Below are 23,773 nucleotides of genomic sequence, written 5' to 3'. Positions count from 1 at the left end.
CTAAGTCGGCCCATTTAACCTTGGGCGCTAAAACCTTTTACATATTACAATGATGGATAGGTCCACACATTTGGAAGCATGAGTCGGCCCTATAATGATGGATAGGTCCACATGTTTTACATAGACTTAACTTCGCACAAATATAGGGTCGGCCCTATAAGGAAGCATGAGTTCTTTTATGTTTGGCGTGAGGATATAGAGGGGCCAGCCCTATTTGTTTTACACATAAATATAATACAATAGATAGGGCCCTGCCCTATAAGGATTCAGATGATGCCTTAAGGCAATCCGAATCCTATTTAATTTTCTAACCTAGTTACAAAATCAACAATTATTGCCATGGTGGTAGCGTGGAGCTTGGCCCTAGGAGAAAGGGCAGAGACTATTAAATGGGTCATGAAGAAAACTATGGAGAATTGGATTTACAAGCTGGAGTCTGTGATGTAATGTGCTATTCCTGGAACGGGTTTTAATATTAGAGAAGACATTGATCATTTGGATGTTGCGAAGGTGCATGAGCTAATCTCATTCATTCACTAGTCGATTGGGTGTAACATAGATGAAAGAAGAACCGAAGCCTTGATTGGGTGGGAATCTCTAAAGGCATATCTCTAGCAAAAAGAGGCTTAAGGCGAATAATGTTGTTGCGACAATTGAAATGGGAGCCAAGGAGAAGAGGAAGCGGACAGTGAATAAGAAGATGTTGGCGGCGTCCAAGAAAATTAGAGCAGAGGTGGACTAAGCGGGTAAAGAATGAGGGAAGCCCCTCCTTTTGCATTCTTGATGTACTGTAATTTTTTGTAATTTCTGTTAAAATTCATGAAGAAAATGGTATGGGGGTTGGTTCTAGTTTGTGGCGGAAACGGATTTTGTTTTTGTATACCCCTATAATGGTGGTATGCCAGTATGGTGATTGCCAAGCAAGTAAAGTAGGGTTATGCATGGAGGTCTGTTATAGGTGGCAAACTATGTTTCTGCATTTTGAATGACAAAGTGACGTAAAGGGTATATAGGGGAGCGTGGACATAATCTTTTGATGGACAATTTTGATATATATACTTTTTTAGACTATTAATAAAAATATCTATTACCGACCAAAACAAAAAGTGTCCATATATCCAGATGACTTCCTCTGAACCTCCACAAAGTCACCTTAAATATCCATGATGGTCGTATACAAATAAATATATGCATTCAACTGTATACTGCACTGCAAAATTAACTCACAGACAGACAGAGTTGTGTGTGCACGTGCGCGTGTGTACATATATATATAACATATGCATCACATACAGCAAACAGCATCCACAGATTGAGTTCTAGCAGTCTTTCTACAAGTAAAATCAAAGACAGCAATGTAACAGACATAATCTAGGGAACTCGTAAACTTGCAAAATACAAACCTTGATGCGGCTTAAAGCAGAAAGTTTGAGCCCTGTCATATCCAAAACTTTCAAGCATGGTCCAATGTATCTCCCATGTTTCTTAGTTGAATTTGGCTGAAACATTAATAAAGAAAATTCAAATTCTATACTAAAATAACATTTAACACCCAAGAACATTTCCATACAAAATCCAGTGCATGCACAACTTACCAAAAGAACTTGATCTCGATATTCATTCATCTGTATATGTGACTGCACATATTTGTCTGGCTGCATGAACAGAACAAAACTGGGCATTAATTTGCAATCAAAAATAAATAAAACACGAAAAAAGACGAGGAAGAATATATGCATGTTTTCACAGCATGGGTTCACTTTGTATATCAAGTTATTAAAAAAAAACACGGAAGGAAGGGGCAAAGGAGGCAGTTTACTTAAAAAGCAGAACCTGCTTCTCAAGTGCATAACCATAATTAAAAAAAAGGTAGCATATGTAAAGCATATAGAGATCATTGAAGGAAAACATAAGATAAATGTTCCATGCGGAAGAGCACTAGTCTTACAGATGCTTTATCATATCCGCTGAGCCCCACACCAATAGCAAAAACAGGCCGGCCCTGCAAATGAGCGTAGTGCAAAATTATAAACAGTTGCATAAATTAAGAACCGCACTGCATGGCCCATAAACTATAATTATAAACAGTTCCATAGATTAGGAATGGCACTGCATGACCCAACATTCAGCTGTGGAACAATACAGCTAAGATTACTAACAATCAATGCACCAAATCTGAGTAAACTAGTTGGAATACTGAAACACAATACCACCCATGATAGCTGTCATTGAGTACTTCTGCACATATTATGAATTCCAGAGACTTTGCAGTGGATGTCTCAGTCAATGCATCAATTATAGATTGGTAGAAAATAGTGAATCCCAGCTCCTGAAATAATTGTACAATTGTTTTTCTCTTCCTTTCACATAAGTTTTTCTCTAAAATAATTCGACAACTGAGCTCCATTTTTTGATTTTGAGTATTTCTCTAACTGATAATTTTAATTTATGCAGATCAGACTTGTCAGAAATTATTGAATATCTTTTGTGTTTAAAAAATAAACTGCAGGTTGAATTAAAGTCTCAACAAATTAGAATATATTTTAGATTTTGTCTATGCCCAGAATGTCTAAAAGAAACAATTATGTAAACCACTGAATTCAGAAATAAATTTATGGAACTTCTGATCTATTGCCAAAAGTAACCCACTCAGCTTTTCTAGAAAACAATTATATTCTCTGGAAGACTTCTGATCACTATTGAAAAAGTTTAAATATTCATTTCTTGTCTGCTCCATGACAAGTTTTTTGGTGTGAAAAAATTAGTAATATACATACATACATACATATCTTTATATATAAATGTATGTACAGTATGTATGTATATAAATATGTATGTATGTATGCATGTCTTTACCCACGAACCAGGTTCTCATACCTGAACCCAAACCGGGTAACTTAGGTATTTGCCCTGTTTCGCAAATGACAATGTTGATTCAAAGTAATTTACCTATAGGCATGTTAACTTCTTTCCTAACTTGATACCTAAGTACCAATTCCGGTTCAGGTACGAGAACCCAGTTCATGAGTACAGGCATATATATATGTGTGTGTGTGTGTGTGTGTGTGTGTGTGTGTGTGTGTGTGTGTGTGTGTGTGTGTACATATATACACATACAATATACGTGTGTGTGTATATGTAACTGGGCAGTTTTGGGGGTTGGGTTCGCCCGGGTTTGTGTCCGGGTGCGCCCCAAGGGCCCTGGATTCGTTGTGGGTCCAGGTGTGCAGACCCACAGTGAACCCAGGGCCCCTGGGGCACACCCAGGAGAACCTACATGCAAACCCAGTCCGGGTGCACTGTCCTCCATATATGAACCCAGTAACACAGCTTAATGCCCCATCCTCCCACACCCCCCCAAAACCACACAGTAGAACTCCACAATAAGCATAATTATTCACTGCAAGAAGCTTTTCCAAAGAAATTGGAAAAGGCATTTCACTGCTTGAAAAGGCTAAAATTACCAAAGAAGTTATGAATTTGGATGCATGGGACGAGCCCAGTAGTTTAGAATACCAGCAAGGACAAATATTGCCATAATTTATCAGCAGTCAATCCAGTCCACTCAGGCTATTGCAGTTCCAAACAATCATCCCTTTTTAACTAATCCTTACAGTATATATTCTCCTAATGGGAAACTTCATAGACTTAATCTACATTAGCTAAATAGACTCTTGGTACATTTTTCATAGTAGACAGTGAAAGCAAATTTCTAGAAGAGAGAAGAAAGGTTGTATCTCCATTAGATATGAAAGTTGGAAGACAAAGCTACATACAGAATCAAATGCAATTCTCAGTTTCTGGTATTTATCTTGTTCATATACATTTGCATCAAAAGAAATGCTAAATAAATGTAGAGATTTATTTACTACCTTCATAATAAAATGAAATTTGCTACAATTATGCCAAGTAAAGCATAAAGATTTTCATAAGCATGAATATGTTGGATAATTTGAATATTCATGAAATTTGATACTCTAATATTTAAGAATGGACTTAAGTACCATATCAAACAAGTACAGCATAGGTGATAGCTATTCTTAAAAAAATCTCTGGAATTCAAAGTTAGGTACCTTCTTTGCTCATTCCTGCAACTAGAATATATAGGCAAAAAATAAAAAATTGAGTAAGAAAACTATGCATGAAAAGAAAAAGAAAACTTGCAATTTGCACTTCTCCAATAAATACAACACCATTTTACTCTTACCTTTTTGCAATATCCTGTCATTCCAATAAGTTGAGATTCTCGAACATCATTATAAACTTCCCTTGGTTGAATAGGTTTCTGCAAGTTGTACATAAGAAGGACAGCTTTCTGTCAGTTTGAATTTCAAGATCGCTGGCTCAAAACTCAACTGTGATAATATGATGCATTATGCCTCACTTAAATCTTTCGAGCTTTATCTATTATTGCAGATGCATAACACTGCCTCTGTCTGAAGCTGTCAGTTCCATAATTTCACTCATGCTGTCATTAACTTGCAAAAGTACAATAACAAATTCAGCTTTATCCTTGTGCTGCAACAAGATTCACTTACTTAACATTTTAAAAATTGATCTCTTGATAAGTGATTGAGTTTTGAGCTAATACTTGCGTACTCTAAATTAGTTATTGGGAAGATTTAAAGCTGCTAAATCTGTGTACCTCATGTCCAGAAAAGAGGACATTGGGAGCCTAATGTGACTGAAAATATTGATCAATTGAAATTTAAGATGCTAGATACAGTACACTTTTGATTCATCAACATTAACAATGAATTGATTATTAGTGAAGAGGTTGCTACTAAATGCACTAAATTACAGATCTGCTCATGGCAACATTAGTTAAAAAAGAAATTAAAATGCCTTAGATTATATGGAAACCACAGTTCCAACCAGAATTATAAGTTTTTTTTCCAAAAGCTATATCGAAGATTAGATTAAATGGTATTGCTTAAGCATTACTGATCACAATTAGTTCAATTGCAAAAACATTATTACTTATAGAAGCTTCAACAGTAGTGTTGTCAAAGAAAAGAGAACTAGCTTTATACCGCTAAGATGTTATCGATTTCATTTTGAACTCTCCAATATAAGCAATCTAGTAGCTGCAGGAAAAATAAAATGTATCAACACCTGAATTGTATGGTAACAAATCTCTCAAAGGCCTTAAACATACATTTAGTGACTTGAACTGCAAATTGAAAATGGTATGACTTTATTGATTGTTTTCACCATTTTGTTTGCTTTAGCAACATTTCCTTCCCGAGCCCTAAGGAATCTTTCTAAATTTTGATGAACATATCCTTGATGCATTATCTGTATTCATATGACACATAATCTTGAAGTTAGTTAATCAAAAATTTACTCAGCCTTAAATCCATTAGTAGATGCAGGCTAGATGAAATTTTCTCAACACGAAATCCAACTTGCAATAGGCAAATGCATAAAAATACACAATAAAAATTGTCATAGGCTTGCCTTTTTCCAGGAAAGTATAGATTGAATTTTTTTTACAATTTACTGTACTGCAATGAAGAGCATGACATATAGTTTCTTGTATCTTCAGCCAACAGCAATAAAATAATGAGAGACAACACAGCACCAAATCCTGAAAGTTGAAGCTGATACATTTGGCTAGCTAAAACATCACTTTCAGCAGAGATCTTGTAATTTGAAATCGAAATATATATCATTTTGAACTAATGTCCATAACAGGTAATAGGATCGAAAGAGAAGTTCTTCACATACAAGTTATTATCTGTTCTAGTTTTATTTGGAGACTTTCAATGCAAAGACAGAGTAGGTAAACTGTTTTGACAAAGTTGCGAACATTAATTAAAATAGAGCTGAGTGAGCATTATTTTTATTTGTCATAATGAAATACAAGTTTCATAGCCCCAATTATGCTCCCATTCTCAAATGTTCACTTTCAGATATTAGAGATACCAAGTTGGGAAATGTGAGTCTTTCGGATTTTTGGAAATCGATGGAAAGGAAAGATAAGACTTTGACAGCTCAGAGGTTATTAGACAGTGGATTAGCTCATGCAGCAGGATACCCCACATCAGTGCAATGTCCGGAAATAGTTTTGGAATGCATGAAAGCATTTAATCCAGATACGAAAGAAATCAGGACAGCAGAAGGTAATGCGGTTGCCAAACTTGATCCAGTCTCTATTGCCATAATTTTCAGATTACCTTTCAAAGACCAATTCACAGAGGTAGACAGGGAATATGCCGAAAATTATTTTATAAATAATGAAGCTCAGTGTTTGAATAACATAGCCAAGAAATGGTTAGCAAAACCAAGGAAAGGAAAAACACAGCTTCCTAAAATAATTCACAAGTCCCTGCTGATGGAAGATATCGCTAATATGGTTATTTTCTTGAACCGGGTCATGGGAAATGAGGACTCAAATGACTTGGAGGGGTGGATGTTCTTGTTCATTAATATCATCTGTGAGGGCATACAATTTATTAATTGGGCCGAGATTATTAGCAATAATCTTTGCGATCAGCTACTCAAACTGAAGAACAATTATAACTTCCACATTACATCATAGTATCATACCTCTTTTATGCCATTGTTGGGATGAAGAAATGGCCAAGATTGAATACTGAAGGCATTTATGATGATGCAACTCAAATTTACAATTATCATCCGCAATTGCAGTTGGAGGAAAGTTATCATCACTTCAGGCGGGTTAATGATGCCTTCACGATGTTGACAGTAAGAGAACTACAGGGTAATATTGGACTCAGAATATCCTTAGAAGCAGCAGTATTGATTCAGAAATATGGTAGTTACTTTATACAGTTTCCGAAGTTCACATACATTCGGATAGGAGGTTATGATGGCTGCCCTCTCACGTTGCCAAGGTCTGTTGAAGATAAGTTGATCCTCATTGAGATATGCCGGCACATTGCACAAGTCAACAAGATTTGCCGGAACAAAAGGAAAAGTATTAATCCTTTTCCCATTGGAGTTGGTTATTATAGCTGTGAGAGCTATTCAGATGCCCAAAGTATTGAGAGATCAATAGCAAAAATTCACCTATATCCTTATGATATGAGGTTTCCCTTCGATAGCAAAGGATATGCCGCAGGGGAGTTAGAACTCGGTGCCAGATTTGAGCACTTTCCTGATATAGAAGATTTTTGGCAAGACTATGAAGATGATTTTGAGGTGCGGAAAAGGGACTGAATGAGATTTTCTATTATGCATATAATTGACTATAGAATAGAAATAAATGTGAATGGCATTGAGGATGATGAATCTGATTTGATTGATGGTTTTTACTTCAAGAGGATTCAACTTCTTCCACTCCCACCTATTAATTGGTAAATTTCAGAATTAAGAAGTGTTCAAGAAAGATCAGCTTACGTGGTTCGAAGGACGCTTGAATGGGTTAAGAGTAAGAGGATTGAGTCTATGGCAACTAGGCCTTCATATAAAGCTAATTCCTCAAAGGATAGAAGTGGAGCACAAGGAAGTTCTTCCATTCCAGCTAATTCGCAAAGATCAAACCTTGTGATGAGTCCACACCAAAATATTTCTAAAGGAGGTGATGATGGAGAAGATCCAAAAAAAGAGAAGGATCTTGCAAAGGCATGTGAAGTTAGCACTGTCACTAAAAAAAAGAGATTAAAGACAAAAGGAAAAACAATGAATCTTGCCCAAGAACTTGAAGATGAGTTGGAAAGTGTTTCACCTCAACACCCTCCCAATGTTGAAAGTCAGCAAATTCCTTCCGTCTCACCTTCTATCATTATTTCATCTCCCCAACATGATGATTTTACCAAATAAATGATGCTCATGCTGAAATCCAATCTCCGCTTTTCCCAAATAGTTTAACATCTTTAACCTCTGCATATGTGAGCAATCAAGAATCATTGTTATCATCTTCATCATTTTGGTTACAGCAGAGTTTGCAGAATAAGAAGAGGATTGTTCAGCTGATAACTCCTAGTTTCAATGCAGTTGCAAATGTACTTCACAGGATAGCCAAACCCAAAAAAACCAAAGTTGCATCGAGATTGGGAATTAATACTGAATTAGCAGATGTACAAGTGTCAAATGCTAATAGAATGAAGAGACTCAATGTTGTTTCAGTTGCCTTGGATGCTTGTGACATGCCTTCATATTATCAGGATTTGGTTAACATTCAGGATGGCCAAGCTACTCCCAAATTAAAAATGGATAATGTGATCATTCCCAAGTACAAGTTCATGATAGACGCACTCAAAGCATACAAGTCATTCAAGGCCAAAACACCAATTCAGCAAAGATAAATAATCAGCTAGTGTGCTCTTTCATGATTTCGGAAAGTAACACCATGTTCATATCTTTGTATATTTTCTTTTCTCGTGCGTTGCTTAGTTAGTCTTTGTTTAAATTTGGTTTCATTGTATAAGTTGTGATTTTCTATCTCATAGAGTCAAGGTTAATAGGTTGACTTTTTCCACGCATAAATATGCCAGTTATTAACTCGTTGTAATTTGCGCAGAAATGAGTTAATTTTTAACTCGGAATCAAAGTTGGTTATGAGGTAGTTATTTTGAGAGGCTATAAATATTAGAAAGATAGATGGTAGAAGGACTTTTTAGATTTTGTGAGTTTGGGACAGCTAAAAATTTTAAATTGTATAATTTCATCATTTAGAATACAAGGCAGATTGGGAGTGCTTCCATGATTGTCAAGTGTTCACTTGCTCGATGTTATGTAATTATCGTGTGATATTGAAATAACAAGCTTACAAATTACTTTCCCAGTTTCATGAAGACAATGGTCATATAACGTCATAGATTTCTTTGGTATCTTTGAAGTATATAGACGTTACGCAAACTTAATGTTTTGTTTCACTCTCTTCTCATGCGTAGTCTAGAGTTGATAGTGATAAGTTTAATAGTCGATGGAATCTAAGTGGCAATCGTATGTTTGTTGTGTAGATTTCCTTAAACTCCATTCATAGTCATTGTTCATTTTCTTTTCCAAGATTAATTATACGTGAAAATACAAATACCCCTATCATACAAGGGAGCTGCCCCTCTCAAACGCAGAGGAAGATCGTGTCTCAGCGAACGATCTATCCAACTGTTGGGAACTTTTTGTCACTCCTCCATTGCGCACATAGTAGAATCTGTTTACCAACATTGATCAATCAAAATCAGTGAACTATCAATCAGCACTTTAGTTCCAAATCTCACCTCATCTCACCTGAAAATCTATAAAAGCAAGGCTTATTTCTCAATTTCAATCTAGAATCACAATCTTTGAAATAATTGTGTCTATCATATGTAGGAATCCCAGTGCAACACCTAAGAGCCACCTATCACACAATTTGGAGAAGAGCGATGGAAGCTTATTTGGATCAATTGAGGGAGTTTCATTATGTTATTTTTGATATTCAATTGATTTGATGCATTTCATTGTCATTTAGGAGTTGGTTTTAATTAGATTAGAAATGTGATTTGCTCTCATATATCTGATTAATTATGACTGATTTTTACCCCTGAAACAATATATATATATATATTGGATATTAAGAGTGCATAAGACTATTTGTCCTAAATATGACCAATTACAAACATATTATTCTCTCAAACATTGTCCAAACTAAGTCCATCTCCCACTATACAAAAAATGCATGCCCACATTCCCTACAATCCCTATTCCATAAACTTGGTCTAACATAGTTCATATTCCTTGTCCATTCTTACATTAAAAAATTGTTATTTCTTTTGGTCTCTTACCTTTATATATTGGTGTTCTTTCTGCTCGCAGATTTCATTATTTGTTTATCCTATACCTAAGAAATCTCAAATAAACTCTCTTCTCTCTTTCTTGAGGCTTGTGAGAAATCATGCATCTCCTCATTTGGATGGAAAATCATATGCTAATTATATAAGCTACCTCTATGAATTTGAAAAAAACAAAACAAGCAAATTAACAACATTGAAAATTTTCATTTAACAATGATTATCTAAAGAATAAAAGCACAAAATAGTAGTAACAATAAGGACATATGGGCTACCATGCCTTTCTTACACATGATTTTGTATTCATGTTTGTAATAATATTTTTTTATCGATGAAATATGTTTTTATATTATTAGTATTTCAAAAATATAAAGTATACAAAATTGAGTCTGTTGACCACTGAACTAACGTAAATACAATGCATACTGTCCTTAATTTGTTTTTATTGTCTTCTTTGCTTATTCCTCCTAGTAGTCTCCTCTATTGAATTTTAGCCTTTTCCTTGTCGATGCCTACCCAAAATTCTCCTCTGCTCTTTGTTCTTTCACCCAATCCCTCAGGTACTCCTTAACAAAGCTCCACCCTAGTTGTGCTGCTTCTCACTTGTCTTCCTCATCACAACTAGCACTCCATAGTAGGAAGGGGCGCAAAGGAGTGTACTTTGCCACATGGAGCCATTCTCCACCACAGGAATGTAGATGGCAATAAACGCCTCCAAACCCTTTTAGGCAACCTAAGGGCAAGTGTATGGGAACGAGGAGACTCTCTCGAATGCCCCTCAACCTACCCCCCCCCCCCCCGCGCAGCACATTGCAGCCTATTACGACTTATGCATTCGATCTAGCAACCATGTGATGTGGTAATAGAGGCCTAGGAGGACCAAACCCACATATGTGGTTTTATCTGCCGTTGACACCTACCTCTCTAATAGTGGACCTTCATTGTTGAGTTCGTTATCCATTGCATATCATCTTTCCCACCAAACTCCAAACACCATGCCAAAAACAAAGAGGCAATATCAACGTTTGTTCTCTATCTATATGTTACAGCCATATACTCCTCTCCCAACATCATTTTGATAGCTTCGGAGAACATCGAGTCATCAAATTTAAAAATATTCTTCAAACGATCATCTATAATTCTGCCCAAAAATCCAAACTATTGTTTCTTTGTTCTTAAAACGAAATTGGCCTCCATCTAGACTCTACAAAAACCAAACTACCACTACCCATCTCAACTAAAATGACATCTTTCTTCATCAATTTTGCCTCTATAAAACATCTCTCACACACATCAAAGGCCTTGGAAATCTCATTGCATTCAATGCTTTTCAATTACTACGTCCTATTGATGTGTTTTTATGCACTATGCAGCAAAAAAATAAAATACTAAGTATCTTATCCTATCTTGAACAAAATCCCTCAAATGATGAGCTAAGTGATCACTTGAGGTGACTCCAAGGTTCCAAATGTAAGGTCTTGACGTGTTGATAAGCTCAATGGTTTGATGTGATATTGTTGGAATCACAAAGGGTACTTCCATTGATACTTGAACTCCTACTTGAATATTGTTGGAATGTGGAAGTTAACTTAACTTTAAAACAAAAGGCAAAAGAAATAGGGTTGAGAAAGCAAATGTAATCCTAAGAATGTAAGAGACTGTGAATGACTTAGTGCCATGCAAAGCAACAACTCCACAAAGTTTAGTGCGATCTTCTAAGGAGAGCAAAATGATGTTCAAATTACTACCAACGGCATAAACACCATCAATGCAATGCATATCAATGAGTAGCAATCAAAGTTTAGCTCATGAAGAGAGTTCAATTGACCATGCAAGATACTTCACAATTAGTGAAATGCTAGTAGTATGAACATGCGAACTTCACCATTAATCATCCACAATAGCTTCCATCCATCTAATCAACACCATCTAACATGAGGATATAACAAGAAACCATACAATTTTTGCCTTCTCCTCCTATTCTACTCCCGATGCTATCTAATTATTGTCTGCTACTAAACTATAAACCTTTACAAATGAGGAGAGCAAGCCTTATATAGTGCTCTCTATACAATGAGTGGCTCAGATTGATTCACAATCAATGGCCAAGATTACAAGACGAAAACCCTAATTAGGGTTTGTTACACCCATTACATAGCATTTAGCACTTGACCAATGATAAAATTTCAATAAATAGGACATGTCATTCCTTGAATGTTGACCAATGAATGATGAGGTTAGTTACATCAAAGTTTGTGCTCACATGTGGTAGTTATCTGCCTCATTGGATGAGTTAGGTGTATTGAATCTAGATGCCTTGAATTGGAATGATGTGTGAAGGTGAGTTGGTGATGAGTAGGTGCTACCTCAACTTGCTCATCTTGTAACTAATCACAAATGTAGGTGATTGAGGCAATATCTCGTCATACTCAATATTTTCAAGCGCTTGCACTGATTAAGGTAGTGGTGGGAGATATTCACAAATTGCATCATCTCTTTGACTAGATCACATTCACTTGAAGCCTTCATCTTGGATTACTCTTTTGCTATACTGGCAGCAATTCTCGGATTTCCAATGGAAATTCAAGTTTGCCTTAAAATCTTCCCGATCATCAATATGATGTCTTTAAATATCTTAGCACTTGATCTTGCATGCCCTTCCCTGTCCTCTTCATCTTTCATCCAACAATGTCCTTTAAGGTGTTGATCATTGCATATGCACAGCATGAGGTCATGATGCCTCTCTTGCCTTGAAAATGCTGATAACCCTTTCCTTCTTGTGTGATCTTGTGAAATATTTTCCTTCAAGCAGCTTCTTGTATCCTTCTACCCATTGGTAAATCCTTCTATGTATGTCTTGTCTCATGTTATAGATGGAATGCACTAATGTATCTTTGTGCTAATTATGTCCTTTTGCATTTGTTATCATCGTTATGTTGATCTTGAAATCTTTCTTCATTCTCTCATCTACAAAATGAACAAAGACGGTATCAAACAAATTTTTCACATTTCAAGGTCTGATTTTGTAATGTTTTAGTCTGATTTTATGTTTCAAGTCCAATTCACTGATATTTTTCTGATTTGAATTGTTTCAAGGTCTGATCTTTTCACCATTCTGCTCTTGGGCGTGGATTTGAGGGGTCTTTGGAAATATTTCCAAGGTGGCCAGGCTTTTGACCTCCTACTGGAAGTGCTACATGCTTGGTCGAGCTTTTGGGCTCCTATTGAAAGTGAAGATGAGGCAAGGCCAGGCTTTTGGAGCCAAACTAGAAGTGATACATGCATGGTCGCCAATTTCATCAGCAAGTAGAAGTGGTCATCAAGTAGGTTGTGGTTTTGAGGTGCTACTAGAAATCAGCAAGGTGATCGAACCTTTTAAGGGTCACTGGCAGTGTCTTAGAGCAGGTCAAGGTTTTGGGGTGCCACTGGCAGTGACCACAAAGTGGTCGTGAATTTGGGGTGTTATTGGCAGTGACCACAAGGTGGTCAAGGATTTTGAGCCCTACTGGAAGTAACTTCTTCCTCCCTTAACCCTTTGCATCCCTTCATCTATTTGATCACTTGTTTTGCTTAAACATTGAAATCATTCTCATCTTAGAAGCACAAATATATCTTTATGTCCTTCGATGGGGTTTTGAGTGCTAAGTGGAAGTGACAAGAGTTGGTCATGGATTTCACCGTATTGTGACCTAATCACACATCACCCCATTCCAATCAGGGACCCCCTACATTTTTGTCCCCTTGGTCTTTAGGTTGTGAGTTTTTTGGATAGTTTGGCTGCAATTTCCTCGATCTCCTCAGGTCCCCAAGCATTTTGGTGAATTTTGGCCAAGTCTGGAAGCAAGTATTGTCTATTTTAGGGTTTTTATCCTCTAGACTTAGAAAAGAAGCCAACAATCTAGGGCATAGTGAAATTTGAGCTAAGTGTTGAAAAGGAAATCTTTCAAGAAAGCTACCACTGAAATTTGACTGTTTTCAAGAGATTTACTATTTTTTTAGTAAGTTTCATTGTGGCCCTGATTGGCCTAATTTCATGTTTGGAAGAACTTACTATTTTTATTAAGTCTATTTTTTGAAAGTTTATCCTTGGCAACAAGTGAGCACTAACTATAGAAAGAACTAGAGCATCTAATTCTAAATCCGGAAAAGCAATGAGCAATCATGTGATCAATTTTTTGATTGTCTGGAAATCATCCTCAGAAGGACTAAGCATAAAGAAATCTATTCTTGAGTGCAATTCCCAAGAAGAGGAATTAGCCTTCATTCCGAAACTCCTCCTTTAGGCTCCCAGTGCACCCAATCAACCTCCTTGGGTCCAAATCCCAAGCAGAGAAGGATTATTCCATTTGTGCAAAAATCCTTCAACACACACAAAGTGTGCCTAAATCCTCTTTTAGGCTTCCCAGTGCACCCAATCAACCTCCTTGGTTCCAAATCCTAGCAGAGAAGGATTATTCCATTTGTGCAAAAATCCTTCAACTCACCCAAAGTGTGCCTAGACTCCCTCCTTGAGTGCAAATCCCACGGCAAGGAGGAATTCTCCCTTTGTGCAAAAATTCTTCTTCGAGCCTTAGGTGTGCCCAAGATGACTTGGTGGGCACAAATTCGTAGGCAGGAAGGATTATTCCTTGTGTGAGGTCCTCCTCCAAGCCCAAAATGCACCCTAACATGCATACAAATTTGGAAACGATGAAAAAATGGCAGTGCGTGGAGAATTTCATCCTTCACCTCTAGAATGTGCCCAGGTTTGCATAAAATCATGGAAATGAACAAATTTGGCAAAAGCATGGAAAAGTCCTTCAACTCCCCCCAAATGCGCCCAAGCACTCTCAGGGCATAGAAATGATAGAATTTTACAGAGTATGGAAATTCCTACTTCACCTTTGGAATGCGCTTAATCTCATGAAGGGGGGAAATGATAAAATTGGTTGTGTTTGAAGAAATCCTCCCTGCCATCTCATATGCGCCCAAGCTAGAGGAATCTCCTACCACATAGAATTGGCACCAAACATTGAAAAACCCTCCTTCCTATCTAGAATGCACCTAGGATAGCAAAAAACGTGTGGAAGGCAAGTTTGAAGCATGCAAAATGGAATATTCCTCACTAATGGGGCATAATAACCCAAGACATGATGGAAGTTCCTATTTTTGAAGTCAAGTATGACGAGCGGGGTCCACCCAAATGACAAGTCATCTCCCTCTTACAATGGAAATATGAGATGTAATTGGGAAAGAATTAATGCAGTTGCTAAATTTATCTAAGTGCCAACTTGGCAACTTGGTGGGCGAATTTCCTATTCAAACAAGACATGAGGTTTCATTCTTCACAACGTATTTGGGAGAATTCAAGCAAGAAGCAAGGCGTGAAAAATAGCTAAGGCGTGGTTTTTCTTCATCCAAACGTTCTAATCTTCCAAGGAAATTAAATGGCAGAGACAAGCAAGGTGGCAAACACTTCCAAGTAGACGCAAATCAAAAATGAACAAAAGGGATTCCTCCTTGAGTCAAAGATCATTTCAAAGTGGAGGGAGGTCAATGACACCAACTTAGGAACATTAAAGTTGAAAGAATTCAAGAGAAGAATATTTGGTCACGATGGACATCCTCTATCAGTTGTCACCAAGAGGATAGTTAGAAATGGAATTGTGGCGGCTATCAATTTCCCTCCTGCCATCCAATGCAGGAAGCTGATCATTGAGTGTGCAAAACACTACAACACTGAAAGAAGAGCAATTGTGGCACTTGATGGCAAACTCTTGACATATCTCACCACTAAGGCAATTAGTGAGGCTTTTGGAATCCCCACGTTCCAGTCCATGATGTTCAAGACTAAGAAGAGGGCGACCATGCTCTATGGCTCTGGAATAGAGGGATGCATTGGAATCATCAACAAAAAGTGGATGCAAAAGCCAAAGCCTCACCAATCCAAAATGCCCAAGCAGCTCACCAGCTTGGACTTCAAGCAAGAGTACGGTGATCTTGTGTTGATGATGAGTCAAATTATGGGATGTCTAAAGGCATTCATCTTCGAGCCATGAATGTTTTACTTCATTGAGGAAGTGATGGATGCCAAAAAGATGGTGGATTGGACAAAGATGATTAGTAACAACCTGGACAAACAACTGAAGAATTTGAAGCAGTCCCAATCCTCTTACATGAGCTCCTACATTGTTTATATGTTGGCAAGAATGGCAAGTTCAACGGGTTATCAAGCAAGGAGCATGGGATGCGATCCAAGTCAATTAAAAGTCCACAAAAGCTATCCATAGATACACCTATACAGCACTACTTATTTCAAGACAACAAAAGACACCTTCACTCAAACATATTACAAACATATTATTCTCTCAAACATTGTCCAAGCTAAGTTTGCTTCCTAGCCTCTTCTTAAAAGTATTCTTGTGCTCGCTTTGCATCTCCAATGACATAGGATAATTCTACCTAAAGCTAAGAGAGATATCCATACTAGGTTGTCTCCTTAACTCCCCAAGAACAACATGTTAAAACATCATGACTACTATGATTCTCTAATATGATGGATTTTCCATGGACCATATCCCTCCATTCAACCTCTTTAAAGGCCCCTAATATCCTATGATAAAGGGGTCGATTAATAAAGCTATAAGGGAGAACATATGCTAATAATATATTATGGTCACTTGAATTTCCCTACTCCAACCTCTTCGTCATAAGATGCCTTTCCGTGCCAAGCATTCACCACAAATTGTTGGAGGAATTGTTATCCATCTTGTCTACATTAAACATCCGTAGAATCTTAACCTCAAAATTTCTCTTGATCAACTACAAGTGTTTTCATTCATTACAAATTAAATATGGATGCATATTTCCCCTAAGTGAGAGGATTTGTTGCCTTTACTCTCTTACAAAATATAGAAGACAGGGACTTATTTTAAGATGTCATATTCATTATGAAGTTGATATATTATTGCTTGTCCACTTATTCAACAAGGTGACTTCTTTTGCTTTCATCCTACTAACCAATATGCTTACCTACTTATCACTGGGGAATAATAGAAGTCAACTTTTGTGAGGTGATATCAAGATAGCAAATTATGTACCTCCTCACCTATTCTAATTGTTTTAGTCATTAGGGGTCTCCTTTGGATACTTCACTTTCCCAACCATAAAAATACATAGGTGATACCATGTCCCTCTACACTATTCTTTGGAATTGAGGTCAGCCACCTATGTTTCCTTATTATTAATTAGGTTGTGACATCAAGAAGCATGTGAGACTGTGCCACATACTGTTTGCAATGTTCAATTACTAATGTTCACTCATGCCCATCACTTAGTAGTGTACAGCTTTATTAAAGGTTATGGCCCCTACATGTGGCTTCTCAACCTGCAGCAATGATCCTATGTCTGCCAGAATTTTACCTGCCATAATATTTGCATTATTTGGTCAGAAGAGAAAAGATGCATTGTTGGCATTAAACACTCACATGAGAAGCAACAAAAAGACTTTTTTTTAGGAGAAACCATTGTTCTTACAATCAAGTACTCTTCTAGTACTTAGGAATCTAAAATCAATATACAAGCTACAAGCTTCACACTTCAATTTCTATAAAAACATAGTTGATCAAAACCTTTAAGAATGCCAGTCTTTAAAAAGACAAAACATCAGATAAGCTTACTCATTTTCACTGGCACAAATGAACTACACAAAGCAACCAACCTTTGAGTTTCAAGTACTATCACAGCTCAGGCCTATCCACAGTATGTAGTTAAACAGATGTAAAACCAAACATAGTTTGCTGCACACATCTGTCATAGTCTATGAATCAAAATGCAGCAGTCATACCCAATAATTGCTCAACAAAATAATAATCCCCCATCACAAACAAGAAGCCCCTGAAGAAACTATAAGAATCTATTTCAGTAGTGATCAGTAGTGAGCATTCTAACAGATCTTGGCTAATAATTTCAACACTACAGCAACAAAGAGTTAATTATGAATAGTCACTTAGACATAAAGATCACCGTTTCCACATGAGACAACCACAAATCTGAGAGTGCAATGAATGCAACAAGAAGTAATTGAAACTAACTTAGTTGCTGAAATTATATAAATATAATACTAGATATATTTTGAATTATCATGAGAAAGTATAATGTCCCCTTTCTGGATCACCTTATATTTTGCCCACTGCCTGTAATACATAGCAAACTCTGATATGATCTTATGGCCTGATTTCTGCTATTAATCTCCTCTTTGTATGCACTAGGAACTGATCCAGTTCGCTCTTGATCAATTTAACTATCAGATCTGCAATTGATTCTTTAATGTATGCACAAGAATCTGAAATACAATCTGCTCTCTTTCTGCTCTGAGTCTACTTAAATAGGAATTATATTCCCTGACTTCTTGCCTGTTTTTACCCAAAATAACCTCTATTTATACTTTGCAAAAACAACTCTTCATCCAAGGGGTGCGCCTCTCCAAATAGGTTGGCCCAACTGTATTAAATGTGAAAACAACAAAAAACAAGGTGCCAAACATCTGCAGGTTGGCCTACAAAGAGAAATAATGTTCTGACTTGATTTATTTATAATTCTTTATGTAAGTTGACTATTCAAGGAAGGGGGACGGCGAAGCATAGGGTGTGCATTTCATTTCATTGTATATTTCATAAATTGAGTCGGCCCATAATTATTTAGTGATAATCTTTGTTGTTTGCCCTTAAACCCTAGGTAGGCCCTAAACCTTTCAGGTGTTTATTTTATTATTATTATAATTTCTTGTCTCTGAGTCAACCCTGACCCTCAATTTTATTTTATTTAGTGCTAAGATTTGTACTTATAAAACCCTAACCTCAGGTGGGGCATGATAGTCTGCACTTCCCAAAATTGCTTCTACTCAAGCAATGTCAATTTTATCCAAATCTTTTCAATGTGAGGGTCCCTAACTAACCCTTGGAGATTTGTAATCTTTAGATCCTCCATGGGATATGATTAACTTCTGCTGTGTAACTTCAATACTATTTCAAGGCATATGTCTTCGTCCTGAGCTCAAATGTGAGATATCACAACCAATGTTTGTAAATTTAAGACAATTTTTTTCTCATCCATTATGATTGTAAGAACTATTTTGGTTGGTCCTATAAAAATCTCTTCGAGACAAAGCAAGGGTGAACTTCCCAGATATTGAGAAGAAGTTTAGAAGCATGATGACACACATTTATGACCTTAAATGCAATGTTCTCTCCTAAAAAAATCCATACTTCTTTTTGGTTCACTCTTGTTATTCTCATATTCTAGATCAACCCAAAGCAATAAACATAGAGATTCACGGAATACACATATTGGAAACACATCAGGCATGAAATAAACATGGAGTGTACACATAAGAGCATACACATGAATACATGGAGACACAGTGAATAGACAAATTACAATAAACATTATGACTAGCTAATTAACCTACAACCAATCATTGCTTAGTTCAATAGGAAACTCAAAAGGACGTTGATAAACTACCCAAACCCAACTAAGCCCGAGAGAACGCAACATCCAAGTCATGGCTATTTACATCACATCCCACAAGCGGCTGAAACATCCAAACAAGACCAAATCCATCCTTTGCGGTAATCAATTCATCACTTAGCCCACAAGACGCAAGAACATCCAACCAGGACCAGATCCATCCCTTGGGGTAATCAATTCATCAATTAGCCCACAAGAGGCAAGAACATCCAACCAGGACCAGATCCATCCCTTGGGGTAATCAATTCATCACTTAGCCCACAAAAGGCAGGAATGTCCAACCAAGACCAAATCCATCTCTTAGGGTAATCAATTCATCACTTAGCCCAAAAGAGGCAGGAACGTCCAACCAAGACAAGATCCATCTCTTGGGGTCATCAATTCATCATTTGGCCCACAAGAGGCAGGACCGTCCAACTAGGACCAGATCCATCTCTCAGGGTAATCAATTAATCACTTAGCCCACACGAGGCCGGAACGTCCAACCAAGACCAGAGCCATCTCTTAGGATAATCAATTCATCATTTGGCCTACTGTCTCTGTGCACAAGACAAAAGACTTTTATCACTTTGTTATTTACACATTCCCCATGGCTTTAAATAGACTGTTATCTATTAAACTTTTATCACGGTTGTTCCTTGGCACTGTGTTCTCATATTTCCATCGTTTTCCTTCTACCACAGAGACTGTCATATTCTTTTCTAGTATGTCACTGTCCATATCATTAACAACACATTTATGACTAAATGGCTTTATTTGTTAACTAGAATGCATTATTTTAGCTTTACCCTGCAGGCTGCAGGATCAAAGCTCTGAGACCACTTGTAATGTCACCTTTCTGAATCGCCTTATATTTTGCCCACTGCATATAATAAATATGCAAACTCTGACGTGATCTTATGGCCTGATTGCTGCTATTAATCTGCTCTTTGTATGCACTCGGACCCGATCCAGTTCACTCTTGATCAAATTAACTATCAGATCTGCAATTGATTCTTTAATTTATGCACAATAATATGCTCTCTTTCTGCTCCGAGTCTTCTTAAATAGAAAATATATTCCCTAACTTCTTGCCTGTCTTTCCCCAAAATAACCTCTATTTATACTATGCAAAAATGCCTCTTCATCCAAGGGGTGCACCTATCAAATAGGTCGGCCCAACTTTATTAAATACATTTATATTTTATTTTCATATTCTGAAAACAACAAAATAAGGCGCCAAACATCTGTAGGTAGGCCTACGATGAGAAATAATGTTCTGATTTGATTTATTTATAATTCTTTATCGAAGGCGTCTATTCAAGGAAGGAGGTCAGCCAAGCATAGGGTGTGCATTTTATTTAATTTTATATTTTTCATAAAAGGAGTCGCCCATAATTTAGTGATAATCTTTATTGTTTGCCCTTAAACACTAGGTCGGCCCTAAACCTTCAGGTATTTTTTATTATTAGTATTATTATTGTTTCTTGCCTCTGAGTCGGCCCTAACCCTCAGCTGTTTATTTTATTTAGTGCTGAGATCCGTACTTACAAAGCCCTAAACTCAGGTGGGGCATGACAGAAAGTTGTGCAAATGATCATTTTCATATGCAGCACAAAAAAGTAAAAACGGATTATACGCATGATAGCAAGACCCTAAAGTAGACCTTGTGTATTCCAAACAAGAATGACAGCATTCATGAATCCTAATGTAATTATAGTGTCTTGTTCTACTAATTTATGAATGGTGGCACCTGCCAGCCAGTGATCTGAACATCAAAGCCTAAGTAAAGTAAGTATTTCCTTAAATATTGAGTATAAACCACAAAATGCACAATAAGGCATTCACACCAAGTTCTCCACATTGAGCTCAACTTATGCCTACTTGATCAACACTGGAATTGATTCTGCTCTCCTAAAGGCCAGCTGGCTTTCACAATTCAAGCAACTACTTGTTCAACTGGAAACAAGAAATCTAATCAACAATCCCCTCATAGATCTTTATATAAATGTGTATCTCGAATAGATCAGCACTACAAACAGTCCTTGAAACATATCAACCAGCTAAAAGCCTTTTACCTGAAACTTCACATTGATCTCTTACTAGTAGGAGTTTATTTGTGAATGATTCAAATTGTAACAGCAGTATTTAATTACCTGAAAGCTTTTCTTCAAAGGCTCGTCAACTGTTGCCACATCCATGCAAAGTCAAGGTCCAACCAGTAATATGCAACCAAGCAAAACAATAAGACCTTCAGAATAGAAATTTAAGCTATGGCGCTCAGAAATTCAGAATAATTAAAATTAACCAACGCATTACATCCAAATAATGCAGGTGCTGTGGAAATGTACGGTAATATAAATTTCAACTATGGAGCTCAAAATGATTTTCATTAATAATTAACTAACACTTTACATCGAAATAAAAATGATGCTGCGGAGATGCCCATCAAATATACATTTCAGATGGCACTAAGAACAATTGAAATAAACCGAAAATGCGCAAAAGCATAAAATTCAATAATGACGCTCAAAATAATTGAATTTAAGAAGAAGATTTGGTTAATATAACCCGGACTCTTCGAAAATGTACGGTACACAAATTAGAGCAAAGGCGCTCAATATAATTACAGTTAACAAACAGATTCTACCAAAATAGCGTAGATGTTGAGAAAATGAACGGTAACATAAATTTCAGTAATGGAGCTGGCAATAATTAAATTTAACCAACAGATTCCATCAACAGATTCTACCAAAATAGCGTAGATGTTGAGAAAATGAACGGTAACATAAATTTCAGTAATGGAGCTGGCAATAATTAAATTTAACCATCAGATTCCATCAACATAATGTAAATGCTGCACGAACGGACAGTCATCAACAAAGAGTCCGAATTTAGACACAAAAACCCCAAATCTGATATTGTATCTTAACAGAAACCACCTACCTTTCTCGACAAATGCATTCATCTGCTTGATGGCCTCCGAGATTTCGCCAGCCATCGCGAACCAGCCAAACCGAGCCAAAACGCCTTATTCTCCCGTCAATTGACGCTCTCAGCGCTAGAGTAAACGGCAGCGAATTTCTCTCGCGTACCGGAGCGCTGAGATCCGGGAAAAACTAAAGCAATTTAAAACAACTTTTAAAGTCCGTCGGCGAGAGCAGACAAACACATGCCACCTGTTAAACAACAAATTGAGGAATCTTATTCGCTGCCCTGCCATTACGGCACATGATGTTATCATTGTGACGATTCATTTTCGCACTTATAAAAAGGCGATGGAAAGTAAAGAAGAACAGTAGGGGAAAATAACCTGAATCTAAGTTAACAAGTAGTAAACAAAAGTACCTGTAACCTACTAAGCACCACCGACATTTCACTTCGAACTAGTGGACCGTAAAATTTGAGCAAAGCAGAGATCGAACCTGCAATGTGCTGGCCGCTCAACTTCTGCAGACAGACGTACACTTTCAAATAACTTCTGACTCGCCTGTTCGAAATATAATCTGCACTAACTTTAGCGGCGCTTCTCTTTTAGCGCAAACGACTACAAATTTGGAGGCAAATGAATGAATCCCCGCCAGATCCAGCAGATCTAACAGCAAAACAAAAGAAACACGATAAAAATGAGATTCCGAGTTCGATTTCTGTAGGCTCTCATGCTTTTGAGGTATTATATTCAGTTTCAGTCCTGCATTCCCGGCGGTCGGGAAAGTTCCAGCATGCCGCCGGCAGTTCCCGGTAAATCAGGTACTGGAAAGCCTAGGGCCGAGGCTCTCGTCTCTAGCAATCGCACGCCGAATGGGAAAACGCGTGAGCCATTTTGGGCCGTCCGATTGGATGATTAGCGTGGGCGTTAGCAACAGCTAGGGTTGCACCGTGCACGAATGCAGTCCACGCAGGAAGGTGTGCTTATTTATAATATTTTTTATTGAAAAGGTCATTGTATTAAAAGGCGTTTTTGCAGTACGAAAACGATAGTCGTAGTTTATTTCTTTAAATACAATTTTTTAATTGGACATAAGTTTTCATGTACGGTCTAGAATTTGACCGTCCAGAGCCTGTTTCTGACGTGTCAGACTATTTACAGCAGATTAGACTTTTAATGCGTCATAGATTTGACGATAATTTTGTTCGGAGTCAAATATTCGATTGATGCCATCGATATAAATGAAATTGATGCCATCGATTGCGGACAATGAGTTCCGAGTTTCCGATTAATTGATCTTTCCAATTCAGGGTAAGAATTGAAGTTTTTCATTATTTTTTTTTTATTTTAAAAAGAATTTGTTATTTTGTGCGAGCTTATAGGAATTGGAAATATTATATTAGAAATTATTAAAGACTCGATATAAAAGAATTCTTAGTGTAAATATACGTAAGTTGTTTGATTAATTTTTAATTTTATTTAGTTATTATTTAAATGTATGTGTTTTTTCATTGAGTGGATTTGAAATTGTAAAGTATTTATTATCATTTGTTAAATAAATAGGGGAGAGAATGTATGTAGTCGTGTGTCACATTTTTTAAGAAACATGATCTCATCT

The 23,773-nt window shown here is 37.0% G+C and overlaps 1 protein-coding gene across 3 annotated transcripts in view; it reads right to left on the bottom strand.

The window, feature by feature from the left end:
* LOC131061627 (phosphatidylinositol/phosphatidylcholine transfer protein SFH3) overlaps positions 1 to 23,124 on the bottom strand; it is a 51,824-nt gene extending 28,700 nt beyond the window's left edge. Inside the window, exons 1-9 of one of the 3 annotated variants that reach the window (XM_057995410.2) lie at positions 22,575 to 23,122; positions 22,173 to 22,405; positions 21,383 to 21,411; positions 5,215 to 5,298; positions 5,034 to 5,087; positions 4,208 to 4,285; positions 1,949 to 2,002; positions 1,596 to 1,655; positions 1,404 to 1,499 (exon numbers count right to left, since the gene is read on the bottom strand). In XM_057995410.2, coding sequence (XP_057851393.2) covers positions 1,404 to 1,499; positions 1,596 to 1,655; positions 1,949 to 2,002; positions 4,208 to 4,285; positions 5,034 to 5,087; positions 5,215 to 5,298; positions 21,383 to 21,411; positions 22,173 to 22,227 — 510 coding nt within the window. In that variant the 5' untranslated portion in view covers positions 22,228 to 22,405; positions 22,575 to 23,122. Of the gene's footprint in view, positions 1 to 1,403; positions 1,500 to 1,595; positions 1,656 to 1,948; positions 2,003 to 4,207; positions 4,286 to 5,033; positions 5,088 to 5,214; positions 5,299 to 21,382; positions 21,412 to 22,172; positions 22,406 to 22,574 lie in introns of all 3 variants that reach the window. The other 2 variants (XM_057995412.2, XM_057995413.2) reach the window with 2 other exon arrangements.
* Positions 23,125 to 23,773: the final 649 nt, after the last annotated feature.

The sequence above is a fragment of the Cryptomeria japonica genome, chromosome 4 (genome assembly GCF_030272615.1).
Source record: "Cryptomeria japonica chromosome 4, Sugi_1.0, whole genome shotgun sequence".
Taxonomy (NCBI): domain Eukaryota; kingdom Viridiplantae; phylum Streptophyta; class Pinopsida; order Cupressales; family Cupressaceae; genus Cryptomeria; species Cryptomeria japonica.
The sequence above is the reverse complement of the archived record's forward strand: the minus strand, read 5'-3'. Positions and strand labels throughout refer to the sequence as shown.